The 19,749-nt window shown below is 41.1% G+C and overlaps 1 protein-coding gene across 3 annotated transcripts in view; it reads left to right on the plus strand.

The window, feature by feature from the left end:
• LOC144688544 (extracellular sulfatase Sulf-2-like) overlaps nt 1–19,749 on the plus strand; it is a 351,599-nt gene that overhangs the window by 234,481 nt on the left and 97,369 nt on the right. For all 3 annotated transcript variants that reach the window (XM_078555259.1, XM_078555258.1, XM_078555260.1), the window contains 2 exons: nt 1,568–1,807; nt 18,781–18,932. In XM_078555259.1, the coding sequence (XP_078411385.1) occupies nt 1,568–1,807; nt 18,781–18,932 (392 nt within the window). The remainder of the gene's footprint in view (nt 1–1,567; nt 1,808–18,780; nt 18,933–19,749) is intronic.

Raw genomic sequence — 19,749 nt, forward strand, 5'->3', positions numbered from 1 at the left:
TAGACATAGTCTCTGACTATCAGAGTTTAATTGTTCGATCGGGGACCACGCAGGTTGAGATCATTCAGAATTGAGTTCCTCTCCAAGCTGCAATTGAGAACCTAGGATAAAATGTTTGACTTTCTTGTTTTTTTCTTCAAATATATTGCAAAGAGTTTTTTTTTAAGTTGCAAATATTCTGACCCCTGTGCTGATAAATGATTTTCTCTTGGGGAAAATTCTTATATTTTAAATGATTGTCATTCTTTCACTTAGAAGGGTTTTTGGAAGAAATTTACATTTATGTCAATCATTGAATGTATTTGCCTAGAATTAATTTCCAATTATGTATGACAGAGAAGTGTGGTGTGAACGCGACAGGCAAAAGCAAATGTGGATTTGGCTGCATCTTTATAACCTTACTATCCCCAATGATGTCACACTTGAGGAGTTGAGATAAAATGTAATCAAGACGAAATGTAGTCTTTAGGTGCAATGAAATTAGAGAGTGTAGGGAGGGAGCAGATGGCATAGGGGAGGCAGTGGATGGAGATGGGAGAGGTGTGTTGCGGTAAAGAGAATGGTAATGATGCAGGCAGGAATTTTTAAAAATACTGATTTTAAAAAGAAAATTGTGTATCCAGTGGCAGATAGAAATTTTTCAGATTCCAAGGCTCTTAATTTCAATATTATCATGATCTAATATTCTTAAATACTCAATGAAAATTGATTTCAATAAAAATTACTGTTTTGATATGTTGACATTGTGAAGGCATAAGTAAATGCTCTAATAAACAGCATTATTAAATGGACATGTGCAGAGCACTTTGAGAAGACAAGTGATAGAGAAAATTGCTAAGCAAGTGGATGGCGATCGAGCTACAGGCTGAATTAAGAGGAGGAGGGGCCCGAAGATCTTTGGAATCAGGAAAAGGTGAAGGTAACATTGAGGATCAAGACTTAGACAGAGGTCTGACTGGCCTTCCTGGACTTCGAGGGGGCAGGTCGATTAGAAATGGTTCACCCAGGCCTGTGTTCAGGCAACCTGGCTATAGAGACGACGTTGAGACAAACTTATTTAGGAATAGCAAAACAAAGCCCTGCAATCAAGAGAATATAATTACTGAAAAAGTTAAAAACTTAAGGAAAATATAGACAGAACAGATTAGTGGGCAGTGATTCTTGTCTGTATCTAAAGAGGGAAACTGTAAGTCTGGTTTTGGTCTTGTGATCTGTAGACTCTGAAGTTCCGTCTAGCGTTAGAGGTAGAATTGCAGACATGACTGGGAACCAAGGCAGCTCATAATTGCTTCCTTGATAATGGAAAATCCTATGGAAGTGCCTACTAGAGGTATGAAAGAAAGGTAATCTGGTAAGAAGGGGCTAATTTTAACTTTAGGTGAGAATATAAAACTGGTGATAACAATTCAGCCACCCATTATGCATCTCTCCGAATGTTTTACACTATTACCCCAAGTCAAAATCACTCACCAGGAGTATTTTGCAGACATACCAAGCTTAATATTTGTAGATAATGTTGAGAACTTTAGTTCAGCAATTGTGATATAAATTTTTTAATTCTTTTTAGGATCTTTGGAAGTGATGAACAAGACCAGGAAGATCATGGAGCAAGGAGGAGCCCACTTCACAAATGCGTTTGTGACAACACCCATGTGCTGCCCTTCAAGATCTTCTATGTTGACGGGGAAATATGTCCACAACCACAATACCTACACTAACAATGAGAACTGCTCATCCTCCTCCTGGCAGGCCACACATGAACAGCGGACATTTGCTGTGTACCTGAACAGCACTGGTTATAGGACAGGTATGTTATTGAAGGAAATTGCAGCACTTTTATGGTATTCATGATAAATCTTAAAGAATCTCAATGTTTATGGAAAAAAAAGTTTTCTCATCTTTTTTACCATTGGTGAAAGAATATACATAAAGAGCATGGAAATGGGATTAGAGTGGACTGCTCTACTGGTACAGCCATAATTTACCAAATGACTTTATATAATGTAACTTCTATGATACAGTTCAAGTCTCATGTAAAAGTCATTAACTTTAGACCAAGTATGAATATCATGTTAAGCTACTTTATTTTGTTGTGTCCTATAGCACTAATTACAAGTAGTATGTTATCAGCCAGATGATGTCCAAGATTTTAGAAACTACCGTTTTAGCAGGAGCACCGGTCCAAGGTTTGTAAAATCCCAACGGCCTAGTGACATGGCTGTTGTTACAATCGGGTGAAGAGAGGTAGAATGGCTTCTGCTTCTGCCACTCCTTGTTTGACCACAATAGTTTTTTTTGAAAAGGATATGCTTGTCAATTCAGTGACTGTTTAACTATTTACATGCTGTGACTGTAAAAGACAGGTTTTCTTGTGTTTTTCTGAAAAGAGAATGGTATTTACTGTACTTAACCCAGTCTAAGTAAAATAATAAAAATGTTCCAACTTTCTCTCTCTTTCTCTCTCTCCACCAGCAGCCATCTTAACAGCTTGCTGTTTTGGCCCTTCTAAAAATTAGTCAGCAAATTTTCACAAGTAAATACATAAAGTCATTTTTATGAAGCAAAGCTTCATAACACTGTCAACAGGCCAATTCATTGGGTCCATTAGCAGCTCACCTTCAGTCAGTGGATGGTCAAGTCACTACCATTCCTACTTTTGGTAATATCCCATGGCAGCATGAACACGTCGGGCTTATCTCCTGATGTCATTTTACCACCCTTCCTGCCTCCCAGTCTGTCACCAAAAGGCTGGTGAAATTCAACCCAATGGGACCTGTGCCATACATATTCTGTGTTTTGGCCATCAATCTTAGCTTTCCCTCATCTCCTCACCCCTATGAGCCTTAATACAGGGATAGAATAAACAAATGTCATTTGTAATTTCACATGTTATGGATTTCCAGTTCAAGAGGGCAGCTCACCGCCACCTTCTAGGGCAATTAGTGATGGGCACTAAATGCTGGCCTAGCCAGTGACATCCACATCTCATGAATGAATTTAAAAAATCCTTTTTTTTAACCAATGAACAGGACAAACGTTTTTAAAAGGCAGATCAGGTTTGACTAACATAGTTGAATTTTTTGATGAAGTAGAAAAGCAGGCTGATGAAGGGGTTGCAGTGGATATTGTCTGTGTACATTTTAAGAAAGCTTTTGACAAAGCACCATGTAAAAGGCGGGTTAATAAAATTGACGCTCATAGAATCGGAGGGTCAGTTTAGATTTTTTTTTAAATTGGTTGAAAGGCAGAAAACAGCGAGTGGTAGTAAATGGTTATTTTTCAGACTGGAAGATGGTTGACAGTGGTGTTCCCCAAGGGGTAATGCTAGGACCTCAGGTCCTGTTGAAGGTGTAGAGGAGATTTAGCAGAATAGTTTCAGGGATGAAGGAACTTAGCCATAAATTTGGATTGGAGAAGCTGGGGTTTTTCTACTCGGAGCAAAGGAGGTTGAGGGGAGATCTGCTGGAGGTGTAATAGATTATGACAAGTTTAGATAAGGTAGACAAAGAAAAGATGTTCTCATTCGTTGATGGTACAAGGACCAAGGGACACAGATTTAAGTTCTTGTGTAAGAGATACAGGAAGAACATTTTTATGCAGTGCGTGATAATGGCTGCCCATGAGAGTAGATGAAGCACACCGAGACAATCAATGATTTCAAATGGAAATTAGATAGGCACTTGAGGAAAGCAAACTTCAAAGCTACAAGAATAGAATAGGGGAATGGGACTGACTGGATTGCTCTACAGAGAACTAGCATGAACTTGATGGCTGAATGACCTCCTTCTAGTTGGAAATTACTTGCTGATTATGACACTAAAAGATTAACTGTTATCATAGGTGAATTGGTATGTGCAATCATTTCCAATTGCCACTGTATTCTGGCCTTGGTAGGAGCAGAGTGTGGGAAATCTGGAAAGGTTAAAGAGAAAAAATAATGTATCTTTCCTGATATCCTCTCAAGTTTTCATGGTGAGTAGCTGAACCGTACAAACCGGGAAGCTCCAAGATTCGCTGAGTAAAGTTAGAATATAGCAGGCCCAGTCATATTCATATCTTACTAAGTTTGATCTTGCCATAAATATGATATCAAGCTATTGCTTCCATAAAATTACAAATTTTACAAAGTACAGCATTCATAAATATAATTACAAAAAGTGGTCAGGCTTACGTCATTTCCAATGTCCACAGAATATTGCTTGGTGCTCTCATCATACACAGATGTTCAGTTAAATCAGCTCTTATAAAACTTTCTGAAGAATGTTAGTCACTAAAATCAATCTGTAAATACCATACCAGATGGAAATCTTAGTGTTGCTAAAATGAAAATAGACTTTGGCAGATGTTTTATGCCTAGACAGTAATTGTGATGCAATTTTGTCCCTGTAGATATGTGGTGAGCACCCAAACTTTCTAATTTTAAACCAAAGGTTTTAAAAAAAGACTTTTTTGGCTTTCAACCAGAATTAATATCAGTTGTAAATAATAATCTCTTACAGCACAAGATGCAAGTTATCTTACATAGAATATACAGTACAGGAACAGGCTTTTTGGCCCAATCAATCCATGCTGGTGTTTATGCACCACTCAAGTAACACCCCCCACCCCCCCCCCCCCCCACACCCACATCTTTTCTCAACTAAATCTATCATCATCAACCCTCTATTCCCTTCTGCCTCATATGCTTGTCTAGCTTCCACTTAAGTGCATCTATACCATTACCTGTGGTAGCGAGTTCCGTGTTCTTACCACTCTTTGGGGTATAAGGGTCACTCTTGTGCTGTAAGGGACAGGTAGCTGATCTAAATACTGGTAGATTCCTTGCTGTTAGAGTGTGTACAAACTGCAAGTGATTTCATCATGTTCTGTGGGTCCCCTCATGACCAAAGAGTCCAGTGCAGGATTGGCATGGATGTCCACAGAACTGGCAGTTCATGTTGTCATTGTTGGTGCTTAGGGGACCTTCTGCTGAGTAAAATAATACCAAACTTATAGCTGTTGAACTTTTTTGTGAAGTATGGCCTGCAACATCTCTCCTTAAGTTGTCATGTACGCTTCCTTAAGATTGACCTTGTAGCACATATAATGTGTTTATGTTAGTCTTTATATTTTGGCATCTTAAGAAGTAGAATTTGAAGCCAGCTAATATCTAATGAAAGTCAACTTTTTTCCAGTTACTGTTCAGCCTCAAAAATTTAAATTGAGAACTGAGAGGCAAAAAATGTAAGGCAAGTGTCGGAAAGGCAATCTAGAATGGGTTATATTTGTTAGAAGTTAATTCAACGTAATAGAAATAAACTGGAATGAGAACAGAAAAGAAGAGAGAACTGATGAGAAAAGGAAGCGTGAAAGTAAGCAGAAATTAATTGTCTAAGTGTTTCTTTATTTTAAACTTTAATATTATTATAATAAAGCAATTTCAGATAGCTGACTACCTTTTTGACTGTAATATTAGGATTTATTTCAGAGTCACAGTTGTGACCTAAGAGCATTGTTACCTTTAAAGATTAGTTGTTGTGCATGGCCTTTTTTTCTGTAAGCAGTCGCTTTAGCTTTATTTGTACAGCTGAAAAATGCCTTATCCCTCACAGGACAAGGCCTGTACAGTTTGCACCCATGCAGCTTAGCGGGGATATTGCCTAAGAGACTTTAGAAAACTGATAATTCAGAGAATCTCGATTTCTGCAGATCTGTCAACAACCTAAAAATTCAATTAATGGGTAAAAGTATGCAGAATTTGTGGAAATAATGTTTTCATGGGAAATTTCTCTTCCCTTATCTCACCAGGTTTGCTTCAGCCACCAGTGTTAAACAATATGACATTATTATATTTAACACTGCGATCACTCATAAGAATCAGGCTTTCACCCTGCTTTGAGATGCAGAGTCTCTAATGTTGCATCCCCTGATCTAACATAGTTACTGAGCTTTTAAACAGTTAGAAGACAGATATTGGTCTTATAAACAAATAATACAGTTATTGCTCTTAGGGAAATAATTGCTTTTGGTAATGTTGAAAATATTAGTTTAAGTAGATGTAATTTTCTGCAGGCTCTATAAATATTGGAATAAAATGCTGTTTTTTTAAAAAATGTTTTCAAATGAGGAAAAATAGCTTTGGAGTTTTCTCCATCCATGCAGATTTTTACCAGATATCCCACTGATATTGACTTATAGTTTGCATTTAAAATCCTTATATCCACTTCTTCCATTATGTTTTTATTGGGCTCCTGCTGATATTTCTATTGATTCCATGCATGGAGTGTTTGACTTGCACTGAGAATTTACCATTAAAGTGTTTAGTCATTTTGCCATCACTAAAACATTTAAAGGTTCTATCTTGAGCCTTTGAATTTGCCTAGAATAACACTTAGTAAATTAGTCTGACAATTACTGAAACACTTGCTGTTAAAAAAATATCTGGTGCCATGTTTGCTTTAGTATTCAGAGATGACCCACTTAGAATAATTTATTTCTGCATTGCAAAAGTTTTGATTTAATAATAACAGTAACCTCAGAAAATTATTAATTTCTGGTCCTGAAAAAATACAAATGAAAGGCTAGCTAAATAACTTTACTGAAACCACTTTTTTTTTCTGCTTCAACATAAAATTGTTGACTATATTTACAATTGAAGTCAGATAGCTGGGCATCAGTAAATAGCTGAGTTAAAGTAAATGAGTTATTGGACTATGCATTGAGGTGTGCTAACTGTCAGTTTTTCATATCATTTATCAAAATCCTGTAAGATTGGTGACATGATGGTTTCTCTGGGGGGTGCAGCCACAACGAAGTCCATGGCACCATGGCTGGCTCAGCTGTACTGGGGGTAGGAGGAAGATTGGAAGGTAATTGTGATAGAGAATCTTATGATTAGGGGAACAGACTGGCGTTTCTGTGGCCACAAATGTGAATTGAGGATGGTAATGTTGCCTGCCTAGTGTCAGGGCCAATAATGTCACTGAACGGCTGCAGGCACTTTGAGCTGGGAGGGTGAACAGCGAGTGGCCATGATCATATGGGTATTAGCAACAAAGGTAGAAAGAGGGATGAGGTAGATTTTAGGGAGTTAAGCTAGCAAGCCGCACATTAAAGGTAGTAATCGCTGGATTATTCCCAGTGCTGGTGAGTATAAAATAGAAGGATACAGCAGATAAATGCATGGCTGGAAAGATGGTACAGGATGGATAGGTTAGATTCCTGGGACATTGGGACTGGTTCTGGGGTAAATGGGACCTCTGTATAGGCCGATGGGTTGCACCTGAACAGAGCCAAGTTCAATGTCCTTGTGGGGAGATTTGTTAGTGCTGTTTCGGGAGGGTTGGAGGGTCGTGATGGGAGTGGCATTATATTAACTTCTCAGCAAGATGGGAACTAGGAGGTAACATTAGAGAAGAAAAACAAGGTGCACAAAGAATTTCGAGAGACAGCTGGTACTAGACTAAGAAATAGTAAGGTATTTGGCAGGGTCAGTGTAAGAAGGAATGTAGTATGGTCTAAATTAGCTTTACAGTGCATGTATGCGAATGCACAGAGAAAATAGGTCGGTGAGCTACAGGCATTGATAGTCATATAGGAATATAATGTCATATGACATGAGGCCTGGCTCAAAAAAAGGGCAGGACTAGAGTACTAAATGTTCCTGGATACAAGGTGTTTGGTAAAGATAGGGGAGGAAAGGATGGAGGATGGATTGCAGTATTAATTAAGGAGAATATTACAGAACTGGAGAGAGAGGATGTCTTAGACTGATCAAGGACAGAATCTATTTGGTAAGAGCTAAGAATGAATAGAGGTGCATTTACGCTACTTGGTGTATTCAAATCCAATTAATGAGACAGATAGAGAGGAACAAATTTGCAAGGAAGTTACAGAGAGCTGCAAAAACTATAGAGCAATTATAATGGGGAAATTTAAATAACCTAATAGAGACTGGAATAGTAATAGTGTGAAGACAGAGAGGGGAAGAGTTTCTGAAGAGTGTTTGGGAGAATTTTCTACATCAATATGTTTTTGGCCCAACAAAGAAAGAAGCATTGCTGGATCTGGTTCTGGGAAATGAGGTGAAAGGAGCGAATCAAGTGGTATGTTTAGGAGATTCTGATCATGGTATGTTGAGGTTTAGGTTAGCAATGGAAAAAGGCAAGGAGCAATCCAGACTAAAAATTAATTGGGGGAGGGCCAATTTCAATGGGGTTCAAACAGATCTGGTCCAGGAAAATTAGAATCCAAGGTTGCATGTAAAACTGTAATTGAACAATGGGCTACCTTTAAAGAAGAGATACTTCAGATACAGTTGAGATAAATTCCCATGAGGGGAAATGTTAGGACAAATAAAGTTAGAGTTCCATGGGTTGACAAAAAAAGATAGAGAATGAGATGAAGCAGTAAAGGGGTATGTGTAACAGATATCAAGTTAATAATAGTACTGAGACCCATGCTGAACACAGGAAGTTCAGAGGGGAAGTGAAAAAAGCAATAAGAACAGCAAAAAGAGAGCATGAGAAGAGAATGGCAGCCATCATAAAAGGGAATCCAAAAGCCTGGGATAGCAATATAAATAGTAAAAGGGTGGGAAAAGGAGGATGGGGCTGATTAGGAACCTAAAAGGAAATTTACGCTTGGAGGCAGAGAGCATGGCTAAGGTATTATATGAGTACTTTGCATCTGATTTTACCAAGGAAGAAGATGCTGTCAAAGCCACAGTGAAAGAGGAGGTAATTGAGATATTAGATACGCTAAAAATTGATCAAGAGGAGGTATTGGAAAGCTTGTAAGTCACCAGGACTGGATGTGGCACATCTGAGGATGCTGAGAGAAGCAAGGGTGGGATTTGCGGAGGTTCTGCTCATAATCTTCCAACCCTCCTTAGACAGTGGGGTGGTGCCAGAGAACTGGAGAATTGCAAATGTTACACCCTTGTTCAAAAGAGGGTGTAGGGATATGCCCAGCAAATACAGGCCAAACCTTTTAACCATGACGGTAGGAAAGCATTTCCAAATGATAATCTGGAACAATATTAATGGTCACTTGGACAAAGGTAGATTAATTAATTAAGGAAAGCCGGCATGCATTTTTTAAGGGCAAATTGTGTTTAACAACAGAGCATTGCAAGAGATAGTTCTATGTACAGCCTTATGCCAAGTCTGTATTGCACATAGTTGATATAATGCTTAATAAAAGGCAGAGTTTACCAACACCTTGCCTCCAACAGTATCTATAAGTCCAGATCATAAACAACCCCATCTAAGACCCACAATGATGATGGGGAGGCGATCGCCTAGTGATATTGTTGCTGGACTAGTAATCCAGAGACATAGGGTAATGCTCTGGGTCTGCAACAGGTGGTGAGGGAAAAGCACACTTGACTTCATCCTCACCAACCCTTCTGCCACAGATGCATCTGTCCAGGAGTGACCACCGCACAGTCGTTTTGGAGACAAAGACCTGCCTTCACATTGAGGATACCCTCCTATCGTGCTGTGTGGCACTACTACCATGCTAAATGGGATAGATTTCGAACAGATCTAGCAACTCAAGACTGGGCATCCATGAGGTGCTGTGGTCCATCAGCAGCAGCAGAATTGTACTCGAACACAATCTATAACCTCATGGCCCGTCATATCCCCCAATCTACCATTACCATCAAGCCAGGGGATAAACCCTGGTTCAATGAAGAGTGCAGGAGGGCATGGCAGGAGCAGCACCAAATGAGGTGTCAACCTGGTGAAGTAACACAGGACTGCTTGCATGCCAAACAGAATAAGCAGCAAGCGATAGACAGGACTAAACGATCCCACAACCAACGGATCAGATCTAAGCTCTGCAGTCCTGCCGCATCCAGTCGTGAATGGTGGAGGACAATTAAACAGCTCACTGGAGGAGGAGGCTGCACAAATACCTCCATCTTCAATGACGGAGGAGCACAGCACATCAGTGCAAAAGTTAAGGCATTTGCTACAATCTTCAGCCAGAAGTGCCAAGTGGATGATCCATCACAGCCTCCTCCGGAGGTCCCCAGCATCACATGTGCCAGTCTTCATTCAATTCGTTTCACTCCATGTCATATCAAGAAACGGCTGAAGGCACTGGATACTGCAAAGTTTATGGGTCCTGACAATATTCCGGCAATAGTACTGAAGACTTGTGCTCCAGAACTTGCCGCGTCCCTAGCCAAGCAGTTCCAGTACAGCTATAACACTGTCATCTACCCAGCTATGTGGAAAATTGTCCAGGTATGCAAAAAGCAGGACAAATCCAACCCGGCCAATTACCGTCCCATCAGTCTACTCTCGAACATCAGTAAAGTAATTGAAGGGGTCAGCAACAGTGCTGTCAAGCAGCACTTGCTTAGCAATAACCTGCTCACTGGCACCCAGTTTGGGTTCTGCCAGGGCCACTCAGCTCCTGACCTCATTACAGCTTTGGTTCAAACACGGACTAAAGAGCTGAACTCCCGAGGCAAGGTGAGAATGACTGCGTTTGACATCAAGGGAACATTTGACAGAGTGGCGCATCAAGGAACACTAACAAAACAGGAGTTAATGGGAATCAGGGGGAAAACTCTCCACTGGTTGGAGTCAAACCTGGCACAAAGGAAGATGGTTGTGGTTATTGGAGGTCAGTTATCTTAGCTCCAGGACATCACTGCAGGAGTTCCTCAGGGTGGTGTCCTCGGCCGAACCATCTTCAGCTGCTTCATCAATGACCTTCCTTCCATCATAAGGTCAGAAGTGGCGATGTTCGCTGATGATTGCACAATGTTCAGCACCACTCGTGACTCCTCAAATACTGAAGCAGTCCATGTGCAAATGCAGCAAGATCTGGAAAAATCCAGGCTTGAGCTGACATGTGGCAAGTAACATTCACACCACACAAGTGTCAGGCAATGACCATCTCCAGCATTATCTTAAGACCAGATCATAAACACCTCATCTAAGACCCACAACAATGATAACAGAATATATGAGATTTGCTATGTTGAAACTGGAAGATTTTCATTATAATGAGATTAAAGAGAAACTACATCTGTTTTCACTAGAACAGAGCAGGTTAAAAAGAGGTACTATGTGTACAAAGTTATGAGTGATTTTGACAAGGGAAATAGGATATAACTATTTCCACTGGCCAATGATTTGGAACTGGAGGGTAAAGTCCCTCATCTACAGAACAAAAGGAAAGGTAGGAGAGATATTTTTACAAGAATGGTTGAATTTTACCAGCCCTTTGAGGATAGGCTGAGAGACAGGAAGGGTGGCAATATGGCATGGGAAGGCATCAGAGGCATCAGATGGTGTGGCCAACATCTTTCTGCCACCATGACATTGTTCCAGCAGTGGAAAAGATAGCAGATGAACCACCTGCCCGGAGCTCAATTGAGCCACTTAAGTGGGGGGAAAGGCCGGGGGGTGGGGGGTGGGGGCTGGTGGTGGTTGGTGGTGACCATTGCCACATGGGGGTAAGGTCGGACACTCACTCCATAACCCAGGAGTTGTCCCCGGCAGCAATAGCTGCCGCCCCTGCCACAATGATGCCGCCTGTTGACTGAGAACCTTCCCTGCACCCCGATCATCAAGCCCTGCCTGACTGCCCCCTGCTATTTCTTACCCCACTTGCTTCATGTTCCAAATGGTGGATGAAATGGCTCCTGCTCTCAAGCCTTTATAGATCAAGGATTTCATCAGAGGTCACATGACTATAGCAAGCCACATTGCACAAAGGCACTTTTCCAACATCCCCCTTTTCATAAAAAGAAAAATACAACCTGCATACTCTATCATTTGCAGTTGCAGATCAGGCACACATATGGTCTACAATGAAAATCATTACACATGTACAGAAAACTGGTAGTTTTAGGCTGACCCACTTTTCGTCTATTCCTACACATGCATTGCACACACAATCTTTAAAGCATTCAGGTCTTCTTATGGTATGAGTGCAGATTTTTACTGGCTCTTTGTCTGGTATCTGCTTGTTCCTGGGATGATGTTGCCTCTTTGGGGAATTTCGCTGCCGTAGCATTTGTTGCTGCTGTGGTAATTGTTGCTGCTTATCCGTTCCTTCTGTCAGGGAATGGTTGATCTTTTAGGCATTCTGTAATCTCACTGTTGGTCATTGACATCAGCTTGTCTAACTGTCTTAATAGTAGTTGACAGTGATGAGATGCTCAGTTTCAAAGAGAGTGGAGAGGTCTACTTCAAGCTTCATTCATGATGTGTTTGGGATGTCATGAGTCGTGATTGGCTCTTTAGCTTGCTTGGCTTGATGTCCATTACAAGCATTGCACTGGTTGATGTGGTCCTTAATCTCATTGCTCATGTTGGGCCATTAGAGCACTTCCCTTGCCTTCCTCAGACTAGACTTGATTGTTTGATGGCTTGCATGGATGCACTTCAGTATCTCTTTGCTCATCTCCTGAAGGATGATGACTCTAGTTGCTTTATATCCCAAGATGCCATCTTGGGCAATCATTTCACCCCTGTATATCCAATACTCTCTTATAGCAACAGGCGTGTCCTTGATGGTTTCAGGCCATCCCTTCATTCCCGCCCCCTGCAGCACCTCATTGTGTAGCTTGCTTGATTTGAGCAAGATGCTTGTCTGTCTAATTTGTCTCTGCTGGGTTGATAGCTCCCAGAGCATGTTGTGATGTTGGTTCTGGGTGAATCTGGAAAATTTCACACTGTGTACTAGCATCATCAATTTTTTCAAAGGGGCTACAGCTCTCAACAGTATGTCAGCAATGTACATCTGCTTCTCCTGCTTATACTTCACTTTCAAATGTTATCTCTGCAAAAGAAGTAACATCCTTTGCAGACATTTTGGTGCAGATAGAAGTGGTTTGAGGAAGATGCTTTGAAGTGGCTTGTGGTCAAACTCTAACATCACTTTGTCTCTCCTGAACAGGAGCTGATTAAAATGCTCACAAGCAAAGACAATAGTCAGGCATTCTTTCTTCATCTGTGCATAGTATCATTCAGTTTACATTAACAATCTGGAGGCAAACACAACTGCTTGTCCTTGCTGCAAGAGAGTTACTCCAAGTCCTGTCTTGCTGGCTTAACACTGCAGTGTGACCTTATCATTAACATCATAGTCCTCCAGCACTGGCATTGTCATCACTAGTTGTTTAATGTGAGTAAAAGCTGCTTCTTGTTCTCTGCCCCAATACCACTGAACATCCTTTGCAGTGAGCTTGTGTAGAGGTTTACATTCAGATGATAAATTGAACAAGAACTTTGCTAGATAGTTTATAAATCGTTGCACTGCCTTTACATCTGTTGGTCGCTGCATCTCTGCTCCTGCTGTCACCTTATCAGGATCAGAGTGAACTCCTTTTGCTGTCTGTATATGACCTATGTACTGGACTTCAGTCATGTTCAGTTGCAGTTTTTTCTTATTTAGTTTCAGGTTCATCTGGCAAGCTTTCCCTAGCAGTCTCACTAAATTCTGATCATGGTCTGTGATGGCTCCTTCCATCATATCTCCACATCTATAGACTAACAGATCATCCGTGGCCACTCCCACTCCTTGGAAGATCATTGACTATCTCATGCTGTGAGTGTTGATATATTTTCAGAGTAGTGGGAATGCCAAATGGCAACCATCTGTACTTCCCAAATGGCGCCCAGAATGTAGTCAGGAAACTGCTGCTTTCATCCAACTTCACTTGCCAGTATCCATCCTCTGCATCTAGGGTAGTAAACACCTTTGCCTTGGCAAGTTGTGGCAAAATTTCTTCAATAGTTGGCATGGGGTAGTGAGACCTTTTCAAAGCTTTTTTCAGGTCCTTTGGATCTATACGCACTCTCAGCTTTCCAGGTTTTCACTGCTACCATGCTGCTAATCCAGTCTCTGAGAATCGCCACTTTCTTGATTACTTCCATCTTTTCAAGCTCCTCTGACTTGTCTGCAGGCTAGGCTTGCGGGCAGCTGGAACTCTCCTCAGAAGATGCTGAGCTGATCTCGCGCTCTCGTCTACTTCAAGATGACATTCACCAGAAAGACATCCAAGACCTGTGAAAACATCTTTGTGCCATGCAAAACACTGCAAACCTCTTCTGGGGTAAATGGGGGGTTACCAGTTTAAGCTTTTGACTTGTTTCCGCTGAGATGAGGGGATTTCCTTTAGTGTCTACCATTTGGAACTACAGATCTTTCTTTCCATTGCATTGGGCTCTCAGCTTAGTTTTTCCACTTAGGAAAGCATCGTTCCATCATATAGCCTCAATTTTACCTTCATTTTTGGGTCACCATCTTGAGCAGCTTCACAAAGGCCTGTGGAGCTCATGATGTTGGATGTAGTACTAGGTCTATTTGACACTTCATATTAACTTGATGCTCTCCTTCTGCAGTCATCATCACAGACCATTTTTTTCCTGGAGACTTGACAATGCCAACCTGTTCTAGGGTGTTGGTTGATTCGTCAGAATCATTGTCCGACATTGCTCCAGCAACCATTTTTTATAGGCTTGCTTTTCTTCTTTCCAGCAAAACTCTTGCATGCAAAGTGACTTGGCTTCTTGCGGTTAGAACACTGCTTTCCCCGTGCTGGACATGCTTCCTTTTCTTTTGCGTGGTATCCTTTATAATATTTACACCCTGTACCCAGGCCTTGATCTTTTTGCTGACCCTCCTGTAAATATTTCTTCCTTTTCTCCATTGTCTTACACTTGTAAGCACTGGGCTGCCTCTCAGCATAGTACAAAGCCTCATCAGCTCCCCCATCAATCTTCTCCAACTGGTAAATAACGACCTCAGAGCTTCTGCACATGTCAATAACTTTCTTGCAAGTAAAGTTCTCTTCTCCTAGCAGACATACTTTCACAGTGGGATCTTTTGTTCTTACGACAGTCCTATCTCTGATCAGATCATCCTTTGATTGCTTAAACTCACAAGATTCTGGTAGATATCTCAGTGCAGTCACATACAGACAAGTATTCTCCCTCTCTTCCTGAGCTCTGGTGTTGGCCATGAAATGTTCATAAATAATGTTAGCATAGGGTTCAAAGTGGGTCTTCAAGGCCTCTAAAATTTCACAAGACTGGTTTTTCAGCTTCTCACTGAGGTCTAGAATGCAATACAGCTTGTAGCACTCTTTCCCCAGCACTGATAACACAGTCACTATCTTATTCATTCAGGTTTCTTGTCTAACTCTGTGGCAATTTCACAGTTCTACCACTAAGACTGGAAAAGTTTCCAATTTATTTTTAGGAGATGGTACTGGAATATTTAAAACAATAATGATTCACCCCGTGATCGATGTCCTGTGCAAAGATGCAGACTGAAGTTTTAATTATTCACTGCTGTCTCTTACAGCAGCTGGCTCCCTTACAGCTATCAAAATCTGCTGAATTTCAGCTGAATATTCCTGACACCACGTCCCAAGTGTTGGTGAAATGGTTTCTGCTCTTGAGCTTTTATATGCCAAGGATGGCACCCATTTTTGTGGGCGCATGCGTACAATGTGCCCTCATCCTGCAGGTGCAGCCCCAGCAATGGCCACCACCAGCAATGGCGATGCTGAGTGTGCTGAGCTGCTGGTCCACTGAACCATAAGCTCTTGGGGGCTAGCCACCCTCCTTAATAGGGACAGCAGTCCCAGTGGAAGCCACTTAATTGGTGTTGTAAAGAAAATGCGGCCCCGGGTTCCATTGTCTGCCAAAGGGGGATGGTTGCCTCCTGCTTTCGGCCCCAACGGCGGAAATTCTGTCTGCTCAGAAAAATTCTGGCCTAAAAGTTGTTAGAACATAAATACTTTAGCAGCAAGAAGTGGTGAAAGCAGAATCCATAATAGATTTTAAAGGGTAAGTGGCTGAGTATTTCAGAAAGAAAAATTTAAATGGGTAAGGGAAAAGGGCATGTTAATGGCACTAAATCGGTATCTCTTTCAGAAAGTCAGTCGAGAACGATAGCCCAACATCCTACTCTGCTGTAAAATTCTATGACTGTTTGCTTTTTAAAATTACACACCACCTGTGGTTTTAATGGAATTAGGGTCAGGGCTCCATCTCTAATCAAGAGTCTGTTTCCAATTAAGTTATTCGCAAAACCCACAGTTTATTTTTGGCATGCACACAAAAACACTTAGACTGCATTTTGAAACCACCCAGTGAGATCTGGTGTGCGCCACATATCTAAACAGGTCCACAATACATAACTTGCCTAATGGCCAGAAATTTTCACTTCAGCACATCAAATAAGATTGGCGTTCAGTTCATACAAAAGATAATGCTAATGATATCTTCCGTGCATTACTGCTTCCATTCAACCATACCATATAACATCACCCTTCAAAATCTTGAAAATAATTTAATATATGGGCTGGGATACAAAATGGGTAACTATTTTGAGAGCTACAGAAAAATAAGGCACTCTCAAGTGAAATTCCTCAGAAATATAAAACAAACTGTTTGCCTTTGCTTAACTAGAAACAAATTAGTTTCCAATGAGAGTAGGGTTTTAAACTGGCTTTGTCAACTCTATAGACATTATTTTGTCAAGCAGTAACCTCAAGTGTGCATGCAGTTTTAGGAATTTCAGGCTCCCAGGGTTGACATTTTTTTTAATATTCAGCTCACACAGCATGATACTGAAGCAAGCCCGAATATTATCATTTATTAACTTATTGATATCCAACCTAGTTGTCTCATTATGATTTTGACCTGTAATGCAAAACTACTAAAGTATATCTGCCATTCTACTGTTCATTTTCTTTCTGTTTTATGATTTTAACCACTTTCATTTCAAAATAATATATTCTATATTGAATAGTCAATAACTTGTCTTTAACATCGAGGCCCCACCTGGTGGATACAGTGAGCTATTTAATTCTCCATTCAGTTCAGCGGGACTGTAATATCCCGCTGGGTGGTAGGGGTCGTAAAATCCTGGCCCTAATTTTGGATGCTTTTACTAACCTAATTTGCTCTACTTTCTGATATCACCAGCTGTGTTGAAGCAAAGTGGCTCAAATGTGTCCATATGTGCCTCCAGTATTGGGGTTGGTGGGGGCTGGGGGTGTGGGGGGTGGGGAGGTGGTGGTGGTGTGGGAGGGTGTGGGGGAGCGAGAGAAATTGGATTGGGAGCTGTTGTATTGATGGTCCTCCAATCACCAGAAGTTCCAGCTTTATTCCACCTGAAATGACAGCGCACATTAAACACACTCTATTCAATGATCTTACTGAATGGCGGAGCAGGCTCGAGGAGCCGAATGGTCTACTCCTGTTCCTATTTCTTATGTTCTTACGCACCCTCCTCCCTCATACCTTAAAACAGAAATCCTTTGTAAAGGTGTCACAGCTCCAAGCAATAAAAAAGTCTCTGGCTTGGGCCGACTACTCCCTTCAGTACTCCACTGAAGTATCAGCCAAGATTACGTGTTCAAGTCTCTGGAATGGAGATTGAAGACACAACCTCCATCTTAGAGAGGAGACTACTAACATTGAGCCAAGAGTAACGCCCTAATGTCAAGTTCCATGGTTGATGCATTATCTGCTTACACTAAAATTATGATTCATTGCTGGGGCTGTAAATGTTAAACATTCAGGATTTGAAGAGTAAAGATTGGCTACCTCTCATTTTATGATGTATTGATGTTCACACCTCATATTTTCCGTCCTCTGCAGAGATGCTGAATGGGGATGAGGCACTTCTCTCAGAATAGGAGGAGAGATTGCTGTGCAAATCAAACAGGGGCTGAATTTCCATGAGCACTCATACTGGAAATCTGCTTGTCTCTGCCCTCCAGCACCAGCCCTTCCAGACTACACAAGGTTAGGGGATGGCACCCAATTTGCTTGGAGCTGATGGACACCTGCACAACTACAAGCACATTTTGTGCACCCATCTAGCCCAATCTGCCAGGAAATTGGCATTCTTGCTCAGTCCAGACTGGGGACTCTATGGCCCCCTTCACCTCCCAAAACACAGAATTGGCTTCCAACAATAACCCATTGTAAACAGGTCAAATCTACAAATAAACATTTTTTTAAAAAAGCTCCCTTTACAATCCTGGCCTGGAACCCACCCCAGCCCACAACTCCCTTCCACCCAGTGGTTATGAATCAGTCTATTGGGAGCCTGTGGATGTCTCTGCTCCCTGGCCGCACCAGCCACCAACCTTATACTAGACAAAAACAGAATTACCTGGAAAAACTCAGCAGGTCTGGCAGCATCGGTGGAGAAGAAAAGAGTCGACGTTTCGGGTCCACACGACCCTTCAACAGAACTGAAGTATAGTTAGGAGAGGGGTGAAATATAAGCTGGTTTAAGGTGGGGGGCGGGGGGAGAGAAGTTGAGGGTGGGGTGGTTGTAGGGACAAGCAAGCAGTGATAAGAGCAGATAATCAAAAGATGTCACAGACAAAACCTTATACTAGATCCTTGTGAGGCCCAGGCATGAGAGTACCTAATGTAAGAAGTCCCCAAACTACAACTCTCAAGGCCATTTAGAAATTAGACCTTTTGGCATGGCCCTCGAATGGTTTACAGCCATTTCAGCAAATCCTACTAAATTTACACCAGACTATGCCAGATCAACCACGGAATTTCTGCTCTACTAGGTCAACCGCAGACATCTCCTAGCAGCCGGTTACCATGTGACATTAACAGAGACTTGGGAACAACTCATGACCTCAAGCTATTAATGCAGTTCTATGAAAATGGACTGATCAGCAACCTACAGTTTGCTAATCTGTTAATGGGAGCTGTTGAATACAGCAAGTTAAATGCACAGCTGCTTGAATCAGATGATATTTAATTTCCTCCTTTTGTATTACAGCTTTCTTTGGAAAGTATCTGAATGAGTACAATGGCAGCTACATTCCACCTGGTTGGCGTGAGTGGGTTGGATTAGTAAAGAATTCTCGGTTTTACAATTACACACTCAATAGAAACGGTGTAAAGGAGAAGCATGGATTTGACTACTCAAAGGTACTTGTTTATTGCATTTTTGTAGTGTTCAAGCAATGGCTCACAGGCCATAATCAGCTCAATTATGCATTTGGTACAAAATTTATAGTTCTGCTAAATTGTTACTTAAAGTTGCTGTATCCCATTTACCTGTCACTTTAGTGATTGTGAGCTTCTGTTTTTTTTTCCATTTAATTAATTCTATCTTGAAAGTTGCTAAAAGTACCATATAGCTTACAGCACACAATATTTCGAGATGGTTTCTCGACAGATACTGGAGTTAATGTCAGTTTTTGAAAATGAACTGAATTTCACATGTAGGTCACTGCAGATACAGTACCTTCACACTGCACATGCAGAACATACACAGAAACTCTAATTCACCACAGAGATCTAAGAGGCAAAGTTCAGCATTGAGAAAGTAAATATTCATGAGTGAAATTCTCAGTGAAATTGGAGTGATGGGTGGAATGATGATTTTCTTGCTCTGAATTTTTTTATGTTTTGCTCAAAATGCTCCAATTCCCTTTAAATCATGCCTTTCTATTCAAATATATAAATCATGAAATTCCTCCTATCTAGTGGGAAATGAACCCCACCATCTGGATAGATGGGAGGAAATCAGTTACAGTGAGTCCTCACATAAAGTTGTGGTTGTGTTCCTGAAAATCTCAACTTTGAGTGAAATGACTTTAAGTGAATCATAGGTTCCCATAGGAATCAATGTTAAAGCCAGAGTTAGATTCCTTCAAACACTTATCACCCAAAAAAAACCAATGCATGTGTACCATACATGTGCAGCACTGTGCATTCCTAGCTGGAATAGCTTGCAAAATGA

The sequence above is a fragment of the Cetorhinus maximus genome, chromosome 13, assembly GCF_964194155.1.
Source record: "Cetorhinus maximus chromosome 13, sCetMax3.hap1.1, whole genome shotgun sequence".
NCBI classification, from domain to species: Eukaryota; Metazoa; Chordata; class Chondrichthyes; order Lamniformes; family Cetorhinidae; genus Cetorhinus; species Cetorhinus maximus.